Source organism: Alligator mississippiensis, chromosome 4 (assembly GCF_030867095.1).
Source record: "Alligator mississippiensis isolate rAllMis1 chromosome 4, rAllMis1, whole genome shotgun sequence".
Taxonomy (NCBI): Eukaryota; Metazoa; Chordata; order Crocodylia; family Alligatoridae; genus Alligator; species Alligator mississippiensis.
This window is the reverse complement of record NC_081827.1, coordinates 165,979,454-165,994,747: the sequence shown is the minus strand read 5'-3', so window position 1 is coordinate 165,994,747 and position 15,294 is coordinate 165,979,454. Positions and strand designations below refer to the sequence as shown.

At 50.6% G+C, this 15,294-nt stretch overlaps 1 protein-coding gene across 1 annotated transcript; it reads left to right on the top strand.

The window, feature by feature from the left end:
* The first annotated feature begins 1,017 nt into the window (after nt 1-1,017).
* ARL5C (ADP ribosylation factor like GTPase 5C) lies at nt 1,018-13,241 on the top strand. Its single transcript, XM_006274986.4, has 6 exons — nt 1,018-1,114; nt 3,103-3,163; nt 4,436-4,583; nt 7,709-7,792; nt 9,022-9,173; nt 11,554-13,241. The coding sequence occupies exons 1-6, from the start codon at nt 1,069-1,071 to the stop codon at nt 11,600-11,602; spliced, it is 540 nt and encodes a 179-aa protein (XP_006275048.1). The 5' UTR covers nt 1,018-1,068; the 3' UTR covers nt 11,603-13,241.
* The last annotated feature ends 2,053 nt before the right edge of the window (nt 13,242-15,294 follow it).

Here is a 15,294-nt window from a genome sequence, read left to right as displayed (position 1 = left end):
GAGAACCCTTGTGAGAGAGACAGATCCAGGCAGAGGTGTGGGCTATATTTCTGGCCATCAGAGGTTCTGAAAATCTGAATCATGGGTGTCTTTCTTAGGGTAAAATCCCTGGACTGCCTTGCAACTGGGATGATCACGGGGGGAAAGGTGATGGTGGCTGGTGGGGAGATTTTTGTAGTATTCTTCTGTTCAGTGCAGAACAGATTAGGATTTCCAGGGAGGGCTGAGGGCTCCAGCGATGCCTGGAACGGAAAGTGAAGGCACACCTCAAGAAAACAGATGCCAACATCAAGAGCTGGGAGGAGCTGGCTGCTAAGCAACTCCAGTGGCGTCACAACCTCAACCAAGTGGTAGCCCATTTCGAGGTAAAGTGTCTTGCCCTTAAAGCAGGGAAGGGAGAGTGGAGGAAGGAAAAGGAGATGAATCCCAGGCTGCAGCCTACTCTCCCCTGTGGAAAGACCTGCAACTTCTGCAAGCAGATCTGCAGCTCAAGGATTGGACTCTTCAGTCACCTCAAGACCCATCAATGAGCCATGGTAGAGATTATCCTCCACTGGAGGGACTGCTGCCTCTGACGACAGACACAGAACAGAATACAGTGGCCCCAGAGAGCTCCAGCCTAAGGCTAGAAAGAGCAGGGGGATGCAAAGAGGGGGCCCACATGCAATCAGGTGGGGCCATTCCCATTCACTCCTAAATGGGTAAATGGACACAAGTCCCAAACCCTCTGGAACTGGCCCCTTCCAATAAGGCTGGAGAGACACCCAGATGCAGTGCGGGATCCTGCACCCCAAAGCTTGCTTGGCCTTGGCCTCTGCGCTGGGCCCCTAGAGGACAGGGCTGGGGGGACCCCTGCGGGTCTACCACCTGCCACTCCGAGGCTCCGCCCACTCCGGTGACGCATCACTCGGGGAGCGCAGCGTATTGGAATCCCTCAGGGGCGGGGTCTTTGAGGGGGCGGGGCCACCCCCTGCTTACGTCACCGAAGGATATCTATGTAAGGGGCCGGGCGCCAGCCCTCGGTTCAGTCCGCTGCGGGCGGCGGGGGCGGTTGTGTGGCACGGCGCAATGGGGCAGCTCCTGGCCAAGCTGATGGGCATTTTTGGGAACCAGGGTAAGGACCCGGCGCCCCTCGCTCTTCAGGGGTGTAGCGGAGCCCAGGGGGGTTGCATCGGGAGCCCCTGCCCCCACCCCGGGGAGGCTGGGCCCGGGGCGCTCCGGGCTGGGGCAGCGGGTGCATGCAGGAGATGGGGGCTGCTGGGGGGGATGTCTGTGGTGCCGGGGCCGAGCTGAGCCCCAGATGAAAGTTAGTTGCCTGCTGATCCGGGAGAGATCAAAGGGGCAGCTCTGCTGGGAGACCCCTGTTCCCCTTCTGCCCCCGCCCCGCCGCCTGGGGCTGCCACTGGGGCAGGGCGGAGGCTTTGGGCTCTGGGGCTGCCTCCTGGCGCTTGGGATCTTCAGGCAGTAGCTTGGCTTTCCTTCCCCCCCACCCTCCCCAAAGCCCCTTGGGATCTGCCCCGGGCAGGGAAGATCCTCTCTGCTCAGCACTTCTCGGTGCTGGGGAGGGCGCAGAGGGGGGTGCTGAGCTCTGCACCAGGCCCTGGGCTCGGTGCTTGGGCAGGGAGTGCAGCTGGTGGGGTTCCCTGCTGGTGGGGGTGGGGGAGGCACTGGGCTTCTCCCCCAGCCTAGTTGAGGCTCTGCTACCAGGAGCACTGGCTTTCCTGCCCCTGGGGTGAGAAAGGAAGCCTTTTGGGCCTGGAACTGGATGCCCACCCTGAGCCAGACTCTCGAAGTCTGGGCAGAGGAGGCAGACTTCTGGCCAGAGCTCTGAGAAATGTCTCTGGAGACAATGCTGCCCTGGAGCACATTGTGAGAGGCAGAGAGGGCTTGTGTCTGAGGAGAAACCGGCTTCCTTTAATTGTGACTTGTCTGGACACAGAGACAGGCAGATGGCTGGTTTCCTTCCCCCTACTCAGGGTCTCTCCCTGCCCCCAGGAATTTATTTTTATGCTTGCATGGATGTCGCTGCCAGACTGTTTGTTCCTGTCTAAAATGAGGTGCATTTCAGAGCCACTGGTCTTTGCAAAAGGCCTTTCCTCCCACACCCAGTGTGGCTGGCAGTCTGAAGTGGCAGCTCCTCCTCCCTGCCAACTTAGTGCCCTGACCCAGAGCTGAGGCTCTGAGGTAAATCCCCTCTCTCCTCCGCATGCCCTCAGCTGACTGCTTTGCCGGCACAGTGCAGGAATTTTGTCCTGGAGCTGTCTGCCTTTGCTCAGGGCAGGGGTCCCAGCAGCACTGTGTTTGAGGGCAGTGGAAAGAACATGAGGGGCCCTGCAGAGCAGTTGGGTGTCAGTAGCACAGAGGGAAATAGGAGATGATCAGAGCGTGCCAGAGTGCATTGTGTTTCCAGACATGCCTCACATTCCAAGCCAGCCCCTCTTTCCAGCATACAGGGCTGCTTGGCCTGTTTGTTGTTCTGCTTGATTTGTCCTGGGATCAAAATCACTTGGGATCTCTGTAAACGTCCCTGCGCTGGCACATTTAGGGCACTTACCTGGCCTCGGGTCCTGTAGTCCCCAAAGTGCCCTGCAGTCGTTAATGTATTTATCCTCGCAGTCCTCTAGGAGACAGGAATTTACCCATGTTCTATTGAGAAGCTAAGGAACTTGCCCAAGGTCACCCTGGAAGTCTGTGGTAGAGCTGGGCCTGGTACCCAGGTCTCCTGAGCCCTTAGCTAGTGTCCTAACAATGGATGTGTGACCATCTTCCTTTCCTCAAACAATGAAAGTTACTATTGGGGTGGTCTTGTGAAAGAGGAAGCGGGGGCACAGAGCCGTAGAGGATCATCCCTCTCTGCATGCAAGTTCTGTGCCCTTGCTGCTCAACTAGCCCCAACCTGAATCTGAGAACTGGGCCATATTGCTTTCAAGGTGGCCTTAGCTTAACGTTCCTCAGAGTTGGAGAACATGCCTGTTTTCCCCCTCCCTGGAAGCTGTGGATGATAAAAGCTGCCACCTGGCAGGGTCCTGCCATCAGATGGCTGCATCTGTTGGGCTTCTCTGGTTCTCTAAGCCCTGATCCTTTCCCTCCTTTGTTCTGCAGAGCACAAGGTGATAATTGTAGGCCTGGACAATGCTGGGAAGACCACCATCCTCTATCAGTTGTGAGTATTCCCTCCCATTCATATTCAAACAGCTCTCTGAGGGTGGGGCAAGAGATGAATGGGTCCCTGAGGAGCCCTCTTGCTAGATCTAATCACCTTCCCCCTGCTGTGAAAGGGCCTTAGCAGAATGGGAGGCACTGATTTCTCTGCCTTTGGCAGTGGTCTTCAGATTCTTGCAGGAAGCAAGGCCTCAGATTTCCCTTGAAGTGGTTTCTTTCTTAGACCTGGACACCCAGCAGAGACTGGGAAGTCATTGTGCTGGGTGCTGCACAAACCCAGGGGTGTCAGTTCCTGCTCAGAGGACATAAGTGTCACACCAATTCAGACAAGTGGTCCATTTAGCCTAGTATTCTGTCTCTGACAGTGGCAGAAGTGGATGCTATAGAGAGAGAGCATTGAACTGGATCTCTCTAAAGTGGTGACCTATCCCTTATTTTAGTACCTTTCCTGGCACCCACCACTTACTAGTTTAGAAATGCCAGTGAAAACATCTCCAACCATTATGTTCAATAGCCTTTAATAGATCTATCCTCCATGAATTTATCCAGTCCCTTTTTGGACCTGGCTATGCTATCTGCCTCCACCACCTCCTGTGGCAATGAATTCCAGAAGCTAACTATGCATTGCATAAAAAATATTTTCTTTTGCTAGTTTTAAACCTATTATCTACTAGTTTTAATGGGTACTTACATCTTCATTCTAGCATTTTGGGACTTGGTGAACAGCAGTTCGCTCTTTGCTTGGTCTAAACCCTTCATAATTTTATTAGACCTCTATCCTACCCCTCCTCAGCCTTCTTTCCAAACTGAAGACTTCCAGCCTTTTTTAGTCTTTTCTGGTATGGCAACTGCTCCATGCCCCAGATCATTTTGTCCTTCCCTGTACCTTTTCTAGTCCTACTACATCCTTTTCGAGATGTGGGGACCCGAACTGCATACCTCCTTGGATGTTGTGACCCAAAAGAGAAGACAAAGCCCTGGGGGTGGAAGAATGGCCATCTCCACATGATCAGAGATGAAGCCTTTTGCCTGAGGTCCATGAGGGGTCTCTGAGAGCCAAGGATTGTACCCAGGTGTCCAGGGTGTGTGTATCTGTGTGTTCAGTGCCTCACCCATGGGACCCTCCTGCCTTCAGTCCCCTCCAGAAGCATTCGCTTCCTGTTGAGGCATGCTTCCTAGTGCCTTGATTTTGATTGGTGAAGGCAGCCTCGGGGGTGCCCTTGGGGCAGTGCACAGGCCAGTTGTAATATCTGATCTCTGTCTCTCTTGCCAGTCTGATGAACGAAGTTGTGCACACATCTCCCACCATTGGCAGTAATGTGGAAGAGATCATCCTGCGAAAGACCCACTTTCTGATGTGGGACATTGGGGGGCAGGAGACGCTGCGGTCCACATGGAACACTTATTACTCCAACACAGAGGTAATGAGGACAGGAGCCGTGGCTTGCATTGAAACAGTGGGGACAGTGGTGGATTATGCTGGGTGTAGAGACATCTTGTCTTGCTCCCTTCCTAGACTGGACTGGCCTTTCACTCTGGGCTTTGTAGATATGCTTGGAAAAGCTGGGCAACTCTGAAATTTTTGGAGGCTATAGTGGGGAAGAGTTGCTGAAGAGGGGTGATGAGCAGGTGCATGCTCTACTGAAGATGCCCTCAGCACCACAGAGCAGTTGCACCTCATACTGGCCTACAGCTCCCAGCCCTGGCTCCTGATGCCTCTCAACCCCAAACTGCAGCCTCCCACTGTCCTGGCTTTAGAGCTTCTCTTGCATTTCCACTGATGGTACAGTGCTGGTCCCCAGCCCTTGCCCTTGTTGTCCTGTCTCTGAGGATCCACCAACTGTACTGATGCACCTTAATCCTGCCCATGAGCCCCTGCTTTAATCCTTGGTGTCAACACAACTTTGCCAGCACCCTTTAGCACTAACCCTGCTGTATTACCCCAGGCCTTGCACTCTACAATCCTGTGCCTATACACATTACTCCTGATCTGCAGCACCCCAGCATTGGGTGCTGAGCCTGCTCTGCATATAAGTGCATTGAACTGGACTGCATTCTGCTAGTTCAGCTGAACCTTAATGGACAAAGAAGCTCTGATGGCCATTGGTGCCTTTACACAGGCCCTAGCCAAGTGGGTTAGATGCTCTTCCCATTTCATAGCAAGAGGCTGTTAACAGCCCAACATACTTTGTCATGCCATGTCCCATCTTGAAATCACAGACCCTTTGTCCTGGATCCTCATGGGTTGAAAATGGTTTTTCTATGGATAATGGCAGTGGTTTACCTAGGGGGCATATCTGCTGGCTGTGGGCTCATTTGTCTCTGATACTTGCCACCTGTTTGTGTAGTAAAGCAGGCTGAGCTGCTTAAATGAGCCTGAATCCCTTTGCGTGTCATTTGTCTCTAAACACTTGAGTCCCTGAGGCTTCTTTTGGAAAATCAACTGGGGACCTTGCAAAGCTGATTGTGGCCATTGAAATTAATGGGGGCTCATGTGAGTAAAGTTAGCTCAGGCCCATTTTTACGTCCCAGGGGAATTTATGGACAGAAACTCAAAAATTATGCAAAATTAATTGTATTTATTCTTTTTACAAATTAAACTAAATATAACACTACTTGAGCCTTCTTTAGAAATATATGCAGGTATTTGTGTGTGGAGCGTGGTTGGGGACGTGTGGGGGGTTGCAAAGGTGTTGGGTGTGGGAGGTTTGTGGATGGGTGTGGGCTTCCTTGTCACAGCACCCCCTTCCCCCCCCCCCCCAACACACACACACACACACACACACACACACACACACACACACACACACACACACACACAGTCCTTGCTTCTGGCAAACCCTCAGGGCTCTCCTGGCTGCAGCAGGCAGAGTCCCCCTGATGGGCACGGCTCAAGCAAATCCAAATGACTGCATGTGGTGGCATGGGCCTGGCCCGGTTTGACCTGCTGGCCTGTGCTTTTGGGGCAGACCAGGCTGGCTCCATACCAGCATGTGGGGATTGCAACACTGTAGGCGGGAGCCATGTGTAGCCCCAGGCACTCAGCTGCAGCTGTGTACCACCAGGGGCTCTGCCTGTCCTGGCCAGGAGCGCCCTGACAGCCCGCCACCGGCAGTGGTGGCTGCTACTGCTGCTGGTGCCAGGAGCTGTGCACCATGAGATGGGGGCATGTGGCAGGGTGGCCCACACCCACCCACTTGCTTCTCCTGCAGGCAGGAGCTCCCCTTCCCACTCGCCAGCTACAGCTGAGGGAATTATGCAATATTATGCAGTTATGCACAGTCATATGTTTTATGCGCAAAGTTATGCTGGTGCGTAACGCTGTAATTCCTTGGGTTGTACATTTTGGAGCACAGTGCTTAAATGACTGTTGTGCTGCCCCTTTAAGGAGGTCAGGAAGCAGGTGGGAGCAAAAGGATGTTGCCTTACTCTGGCACGACAGGGAACAAGTGAGAATTGGGGGGTATGGGCCTGGGGGCTGAAGGATCTAGCCTGAAGGTTTCTTTTTGAACAGAGCTGTTTCCTCAGAAGTCCCAAATTTTGGTTTGGAAAAGGATCAGACTATTATAACAGGCAAGGCAGGGTTGGGGAAATCACTCTGGTAAGAACTCCCAAAGATTTTGGCAGTGCAGAGAAAGGCGGGGATCCACGCTCAGACACGTTTGTTGTCCTTTGTGCCCAGCCAACATTCTTGACATAACTCGTTCTGGAATTTCTTTGTGTCTGTTTTCCCGCCCTCTCCTGTGTGTGTTGTTTTTTGATTCAGAATAGATCTTGCCCAGACACCAATCTGAAGCTTAAAGAGGTTAAGATTGCAGTTAATTGTCCAAGGGTTCTGCAGTCTGGGTTTTGGTGTCATACAGTCAGTTTGTATTGCCACAGCAGCTAGTTGAGGTACTACTACCATCCTGAGGAGCTTGGCACAAACACAGAACAATGTTCTTGGTGTTTAAGGATGGGCTGTACTGGGAAGTTAAGGTGTTCCTTGGAATGTGGCTGTGGTTCAGTCTGATCACAAGGAGCTAGACTCTGATGTGGCCAGTTGCTTCCTGTTCCATGTTCCTGTGTTCCAGTAAGGCTCAGAGGCTGTAGCTGATACTGGAGTTTCATTATACTGAATCTATACAGTTCAGCTGCCACTGCATCAAAAGATCTGTGCAATAAGTAGACCAGACAATGGGGACAAGAGGATTGTTCCCACTTTAGATATAACTGAGCCAAAGGGAGACTAGGGGACTTGACCAAGGTTGCACAGGGAGTCTGTGGCAGTTAGGCACGAAACACAGATGTCTGGAGTCCAAACCCTTAACCAAAAGACTACCTATTCTCTCATTTCCCTGTTATATCTGATGCAAGGCCAGCTCCCCAGTCTTCCATAGGACTTCCCTGTCTAGACGCAAGATGTTTTTTGTGTGAGGTACCAGCAGGGGAGATTTGCTGGGCCAAAGGATATTATCAGCTATTAGTTCTGCCAGCAGTTCTGACCTGGCCTGGGACTTCAATGTGGAAAGTGTTTGATTGACATCTCCCCCTCTCCCCCTTGTAGTTTGTCATCCTGGTGATTGACAGCACTGACCGTGAGAGGCTGACTGTGACGAAAGAGGAGCTGTACAAGATGCTGGCACACGAGGTGAGTTGGCAGCTGCATCCCACCACAGTGCACGGAGCCAAGTACCTCCGGTTTAGTGGTTTGTGCTGGTGTCCTGCATGCTGATCAGGAGCAATACCATTGCATCATATTTGCAAGTGAATGCACTGCATTTGCTGTCAGATGCTTGGCCTACTTTATGTAGGTAGCTTCAGTTCTAGTAACCCTGGGGTCCTGCCCTTGCACTTGTTCCCCTGCGTATAAAGACACGCGTGAGCTGTCTCTGCTGCGATCAGGGACTTCAAAATACCCACATCAGAGCTGATGGATTGTACAGTAGCGTTTTGATCTCTTATTTGGTGGCTCCATGGCACATGTGGAATGAGTCTGTCAAGCCCAAGCCCAAACCCAGTTTTTAAGTTCACTAATGTCTGTTTTGCAACAGAAAGACCAAGGACTTGGGGGGGGGGGGGGGGGAATACAGTAGTGTCAGAATCTCCCCTCCCCCTGTGAGCAGGGATTGCTTCAGAACGGGGTTCTGAAGTTGTGTTAGTGCTGCAGCTTATTGTGTGAGATGGCCAAGAGGTCCTCCCTGATGAAGATCAGGGCTCCCTTGTACTGGGGCTGTATTACTCTCCCTGAGAAGCTGCCAGTCTGAATAGACCAGATGGAGGTTGGCAAGAAAAACAAGGGGATGGACTTGTCTGATGTCTAGTGGCAGTGCTGAGACGGTAGCCCAGATCTCCTGGTTGTCAGTGCAGTGGCTAGGGCACTGAATGGGTATGGATATTTGACGCTCATAACTAGCATCAGTACATCGCTCTGACAAGGCCTTTGAAATCCCTTTTGTGGTCAACTCCAGCACCTCTAACAACTATGCCAGTCTTTCCAGTATAGTCAGGAACCTATGTGGTGCTGGCAGGCTGAGCTGGGACTGCCATCCAATGACTGCATTATGAAACCAAGCTAGTGTGGTACCTTCTACATACTTTGTTGCTGTGGTACCTGGTACTGTCACTTTAGGGAAGACTGGAGGAGTCACAGAGCCACTAATATCCCCCAAGCATGACCCCGATGGCAGGAAACTTTCCCCTGACAGTCAGAGGATGGTGCCTCAAGATTTTGCTCCCTTCACTGAAAATTTATCTGTCTTCCTGATGGCACCCCCAGAACTGCTTTCCTGTCCTTAAGAACTGTCCGGCTCTGAGATGTTAGAAGGGAATAGGGCTAAATGCAGGTATGGAGTTTAAGCGCTGCGTTTCCTTCCCCAGGACTTGCGGAATGCAGCTGTCTTGATATTTGCCAACAAGCAGGACGTGAAGAATTCAATGACAGCCTCGGAGATCTCCAGGTTCTTAATGCTCAGCTCCATCAAGGACCACCCATGGCACATCCAAGGCTGCTGCGCCCTTACAGGGGAAGGGTAAGTAAGCTCCTGAGCTGACTGACTGTGCTGAGGCAGTGACCAGTACCCCTCCTGCTTTCTGATATGTCCTGTGGGACTCTGCCACTGCTTTGAGCAAGGTAGAACATGTGGAGGCATTTAGAAAAGGGTGAGACACGGAGATGATTGGAAAGATCTTATCTAAGATGATTTTGATGCTCAATTGGTGTTTTGATGGAATGATTTTGTAAGGGTCTGCCTTCAGGAAGTTTGTTTTCATTGCAAAATCAAACCTTGAACCCAACATTTTTTGCTTTGAAAACGCTGCCTCAGTGCCTGTTGAAATGGGGTCATTCGGGGGTGTCATGCCCTGTTCTCTCTAGGCTAGCCTCCGACTGGACTAGATCTCATCTGTCAGGAGACCAGTGCACCATAGGAGGTATAGTCTGACTAGGAAGCCCAGCCTGTAGAAATGAACAGGAGCATGAGGTGTCTGAACTGCACATCCTGTGAGGGACTCTTGTGGTTTATTGACATATTCCAACAGCCAAAATCACTTGAAAATAATTTTCGAAGGGGAGTGGAGGACTGTTTTTGACTAGACCCAGCACATCAGCAGTCACATTCAACAGATGAGTGTCTGTGGCTACAAATCCTCTTGTGTCAAGCCATTAGCAGGTCATTGGCTGGCCCAAAGGGAAGTTTTGTCCTCAGTGAGTTATTCTGCAATCATCCACTCTGGCTTGACTTACCTGTTTTCTTTCCATTTGCTCTGGGATTTGAGACATTTGGCTGGAGGAATCCTGGCCTGTTTCAGTGTCGGTTGTATGGGTTCCTTTGCTCCCTTGCTTTGATATAGACTTCTGTGCAGCCCTTGCAGTGCCTCTGTAGGAAGGTTACACAGGCATAGTTATATGAGGAGTTCAGTTGGTTCTCAGGCACAGGGCCCTCCCAAATCCCAGTGTGTATTTACATTTGCCTGATGCATCCAGAGAGGTGCTTAGGGCACAGGATGAAGCCACATTTCTACATATGTTCTGGACAGGATGCACATCCCACCCCTGACTTGGGATGACTCATGTCTAAATGTCCTAGCCAACTCTTCAGCATCTGTATTGTGTGTGGAAGAGATAGTCATTTAGCTAGGAGGCACTAGTGTAGCAGTTCCAGGTTCTGGGAATTCACTGTCTTATAATAGGGGTCCAGTTGGCTTTGTGCTCTTTAAGATCTTTAAGGAGGGAGCTAGTTGCATAGGTTTCAGTTGAGATTCCCAAGGGCAGAACACAAGCAAAGCAATAATGCAGCTGATTTGAGGTGGGGGGGCAGGACTCCTGGGTTCTATTTCTGTGTTAGAGTGGGGAGCAATGGTTAGAGCAGAGGGTTCTGCTCTCAACTCATGTTGAGAGTTCATGTTGGCAAGCCACTTAGGTGCTGTGATTCAGTGTCTCCACCTGTAAAATGGGGACTCATAGAAGTTCTGAAGCTTTGTCACTTCATTTTTTCCCCCAAGAACTTTGAGTGCTTCAGAGGAAAGCCCCAAGCATTGATACCCTTTCCTGGGATGCTCAGGTGCTGTCAGATGTGCTCAGCGTGGCTTCTCCCAGTATCAGTCATGGGGGCACGTGGCCATTGGCTGCCTCTGAGTAGCTCCCTGGTATAGTGATTACTCAGCCTGTGCCCATGTGCTGGTGTGGGGCATGGTCTACTTGATTCATGTGTCAAGCTGGAGTGTGTCATGTAAGTTGATCTCTACCTGGGCACAGGTAGCGCTGACTGTGTGTGAGGCTGAGTGTGAGGGCCTGAAACAAGCAGTGAGTCACTGCTCAGCTGAAACTGTTAATCCCACTTTGTGTAAGCACCTCTCATCTCGACCGGCAGAAGATCCTGCCTCAAGGATCTTAAATAGTACAAAGCCAATGGGGCCCTGATTCCTGGCAGAATTCCCAGAGCCTGTGAATTGCTGTTGCTCAGGGGAGGAGCCAGATCACTAGCCTGCTCTCCTGAGCTTTGTTTGCCTTGTGCACAGCACTGCCAATGATAAGGGCTCCCTGAAAAGTCCTTGGGATGGAAGCTGTAGGTCAGGGTGGAACAATGAAGCTGGGCCTGGCTTTCAACAGCTCAGGCTAACTTTTAAAGTAGGGGATGAGTTGGCCTAGGTGACTTTGTCAGCCTAGGGAAGGGAGTGTGCAGCAGGGATTTGAGTTGCATGCAGGGTCCTGCTCTTGATCTGGGGGTGGGCAGTGTGGTCTAGAGCTTAGTGATTTGGCCAATCACTTCCACTCCCCCTCTCCCTTCTCCCTTCCTCCTTGTCTGTTCCTCCAGGCATATCATGGGGCTGATGCTGTCTCTGAGCTGGCCCGACAGATGCTGTGAATCCAGAGCATTGTTACTGATGTATGTTCTCCCCTCTTGTGTGCAGCCTGCCAGCTGGCTTGGAGTGGATGAAGTCTCAAGTGGCGGCAAATTGATGCATCTGGCCAGAGACATGACGGAACAATACAGAACTCTCAAGCATCTTATTTTTTTTATACGTGTGAGACTTAGCCAGGACTTTCCTTTTAAGCCTGCCGAAACCAGGCTTGGATATGGATAAAGTCATGTAGATCACAGGTTCGTAGGGGAGACAGCCTCTCTCCTGAACCTCTCTCCAAGGAGTCTCTTCTGCAGAGGAAGCATGGGGATCTGCCTTGGATCTTGAAGGTCTCTTACATTCCAGAGCGGATGCAGGATCCATATCTGCAGAGGGGAGGGGGATCTCCTCCAGTCTGTTTCCAAGAGGATTGGTTGGAGGTCACCTCTGAAGAAGAGATCTCTGGTTGAAATTGAGGTGCATGGCAGGGACAGAGCTGGGGATTTTTGCCCTGTTCTTTAATGCAGCCTTAGAGTCTACATGCAGATTTTAAGGGTTCTGTGAAAGGAAGTGCATCTCCTCTGCTTTTCCTCCAGATCCTGGTAAATGGAAAATGCCTTACCTCTTCAGAGATGGGGTGGCAGAAGGAGAGGGGAAAGGCAGGACTTTGAACCCAGCACCACTATGCTCTGCCATGGCCATGCTCTGCACTTAAGCAGTACTTGTCTCCAAGATGTTGACAGTGTTTGGATTTTGCTGCCTTGCTGCTGGTGGCCTCTTGAAGACTTCAGGCTGATTCCTTGAACAGTGCACACCAGATGTTCTTAACTTGGTGCTTTCCCTCAGCCTATTTAATCAAGGGCCAGACAGTCGTGTGTACTTTAGCATGCAAGCAGGAAAGGGTGGGCTCAGCTGCTTTTGCTTGCCTGCCTTGATTCCTGAACTTGGTACAATAACCGGGATCTGGTCTGAGGCTGAAGAAACTGCATGGAGGGGGATGGGGAGATGAACAAAGCTTGGGAAAAGCTGTCTATGGGGAGCTCTGTTACTGTGAAACCATTTCTGACCCACAAGGAGCAGATGTTCCCTGTGGCAATGGTCCATTCTGTTCTGTTACATCATCAGCTGAGAGAACAATACTGGATCAGCATGTTCTGGGACTGGGATCCAGCGCCCAATCCAGACTCCAGCATATTCAAGTGTGAACTCAGCAGTTCAGTTTCATCTGGATTCAGTTTCACTCTAGAGGCAGCACAGGGCTGGTGGTTAGGATGGCCAGGGTGCCTGGTTCTACGGATGAGCACTGAAGGGAAAACGCACAACCCTTTTGTACCTCAGTTTTTTCTCTTGGCAAGTGCCTGCCTCTGTAGAGTGACCTGCAGTTCGTGGGTGAAGAAAACTGTATAAGCACAGAGTATTGCAAGAGTTCACTGCAAGGGGGAGTCCATTCTTTTCAACTGGGGTGACATCAGGCCTGGCCCAAAACAAAGGCATCCATTGATTCCAGTGAGCATTGGATCTAGCCCCATAATGAAGCTTTTCAATTAAGTGCTTTTAATGACCTATGCCTGTCCTGTGAATTTGCACAAACCCCTTCACAGAGGTCCAGCCCTCTTATTGCAGCCTCCCACCTTGGCATCCAGTGGGGCTTTTTAGTGTTTCCAAGATGATGTTTAAATCCCCCACTCTGTATTTTTATAACATTTGTATTTTATACCTGATTAAATCTGCCCTTATTTAATTTTTTGGAAAAATCACTGTCTTGTCATCTATTCGTAGCTTTGCTTGCATTACTGCCTCCTTTGCAGAGAGAGGGTCTGGGGACTGGTCTTCACTGAGCTTTGCCACTTGCTGCCCAGATCACTGTATGGTGGTGTAAGGGGGTAATGTCTTTCTTTAGCTGTGTGTTGTGTATGGTGTAGACTTGTGTGTCCAGCTGTTTCTTAAACATATGGGCAGCATCTGGCAGATGCATACTAAACATGTGCAGTGGAGCATTTTAGAAAACATTTTATATTGTATTTTTGTACATTGCTAAACATTAGAGGTGGCCAGCTCACAGCAGTGCATCCTGCCCTGGGAGGAGCTGGGAAAGACCGTCTTGCTGTGTTCAAAGTGCCTGGCATAGCAGAGCCCCAAACCCAACTGGGGATCTCTACCCTATACTGAAATTGGAATAATTTGTCTATTTCCAGCACCAAGCAGAAGCCCCCAAAGGTTTATAGGAATATTGGGGTCTTGGCATCCTTTGATTCATAAGGAAAATCTGTATCTTTTTCCCGCTGTGTTCATGATTTGTTACACGTCAGGCTGTGATGTGAGCACTTCCCATGCCTTATTACTGAACACTGGAAACCAGAGCAGTGGAGCAGAGTTCAGGCAGTGTCTATCATCTCTTTGGCGTATTCAGAGTCCTGGTTAGTTGCAGGAAAGTTCAATGAAAATACTTAAGGAAAACACTCAATCCTGTAGTTTTTTCTATTGACCAGTGTCCGGTAACAGCCCTTTCATAGATTCATAGACTGTAGAGTCAGAAGGGACCACAATGGATCGTGTCCGATCCCCTGCCCCTGGCAGGAAAGAGGACCGAGGTCAGATGACCCCAGCCAGGTGACTATCTAGCCTCCTCTTGAAGACCTCCAAGCTAGGTGATAGCACCACCTCTCTTGGAAGCCCATTCCAGATCCTGGCCACCCTTACTGTGAAAAATTTCTTCCTAATATCTGACCTAAATCTACTCTCAACTAGTTTACACCCGTTATTCCTAGTCACTCCCTGGGGCGCCTTATTAAATAGCACTTCCCCTATTCCCCATTGACCTCCCCTAATAAATGTATAGGTGGCCACAAGATCTCCCCTCAGCCGTCTCTTGTGAAAGCTGAAGAGATTCAGCTCTCTCAACCTTCCCCCGGAGTGTCTGTCACGAAGGCCACTAATCCTGTGAGTGGCCCTCCTCTGGACCCTCTTGAGATTCCCCGCATCCCTCTTGAAGTGCAGCGCCCAAAACTGGACACAGTACTCCAACTGCGGCCTGATCAGTGCCGCGTAGAGGGGGAGCATCACCTCCTTTGATCTATTAGTCATGCACCTGCTAATGCACGACAAGGTGCGATTGGCCATGTTGATGGCCTCGTTACACTGCTGGCGCATGTTCATCTTGGAGTCAATTATGACTCCAAGATCCCTCTCTGCCTCCGAGCTGCTGAGAAGGACACTCCCTAACCTATAGGTGTGCTGGGGGTTCCTCCTTCCCAGGTGGAGTACCTTTCTCTTCTGCCATGATCTTTCGCAGTGTCCAGCTGGGAAGGAGCTCTTGGGGAGCAGGTGTGGGTTGGGACCAGTTATGCAGTTTTATTTTGACACACACTCGCAGGAGAGGTTAAAATAAAGATATCGTGGTACCCAGTCACCTGGAGTCCATTTCATTGAGGTATCTTGGAATGCAATCCCTTTATTTGTATCATAATAGCAAGATTGAGGCCTGAGCTGGAAGTGACTTGGGGCGACATAGCCCCTGACCTGAAGAACTTTGGGTCTAAGTCAACAGGGCAGTAAAAGAAGGAAGTGGGAAATCTGTGCTGCAGGGTGAGAAACAGGGTGGAGTCAGACGGGAGGAGGGGGTTGATTGCCTGGAACTGGGAATTGAATTGCAGTCCTATTTAACTACAGACCAGTTTCCTTCAGAAGTCTAATGGCTTAGGGTATTTCATGGTGTAGTAACAGGAATGGGAGGGAAGGGTGCAAGGGGGAGGGAAGGGTGCAAGGCTGTGTATTTTTTTTATTTATTTATTTTTTTTTTTTTAACATGCA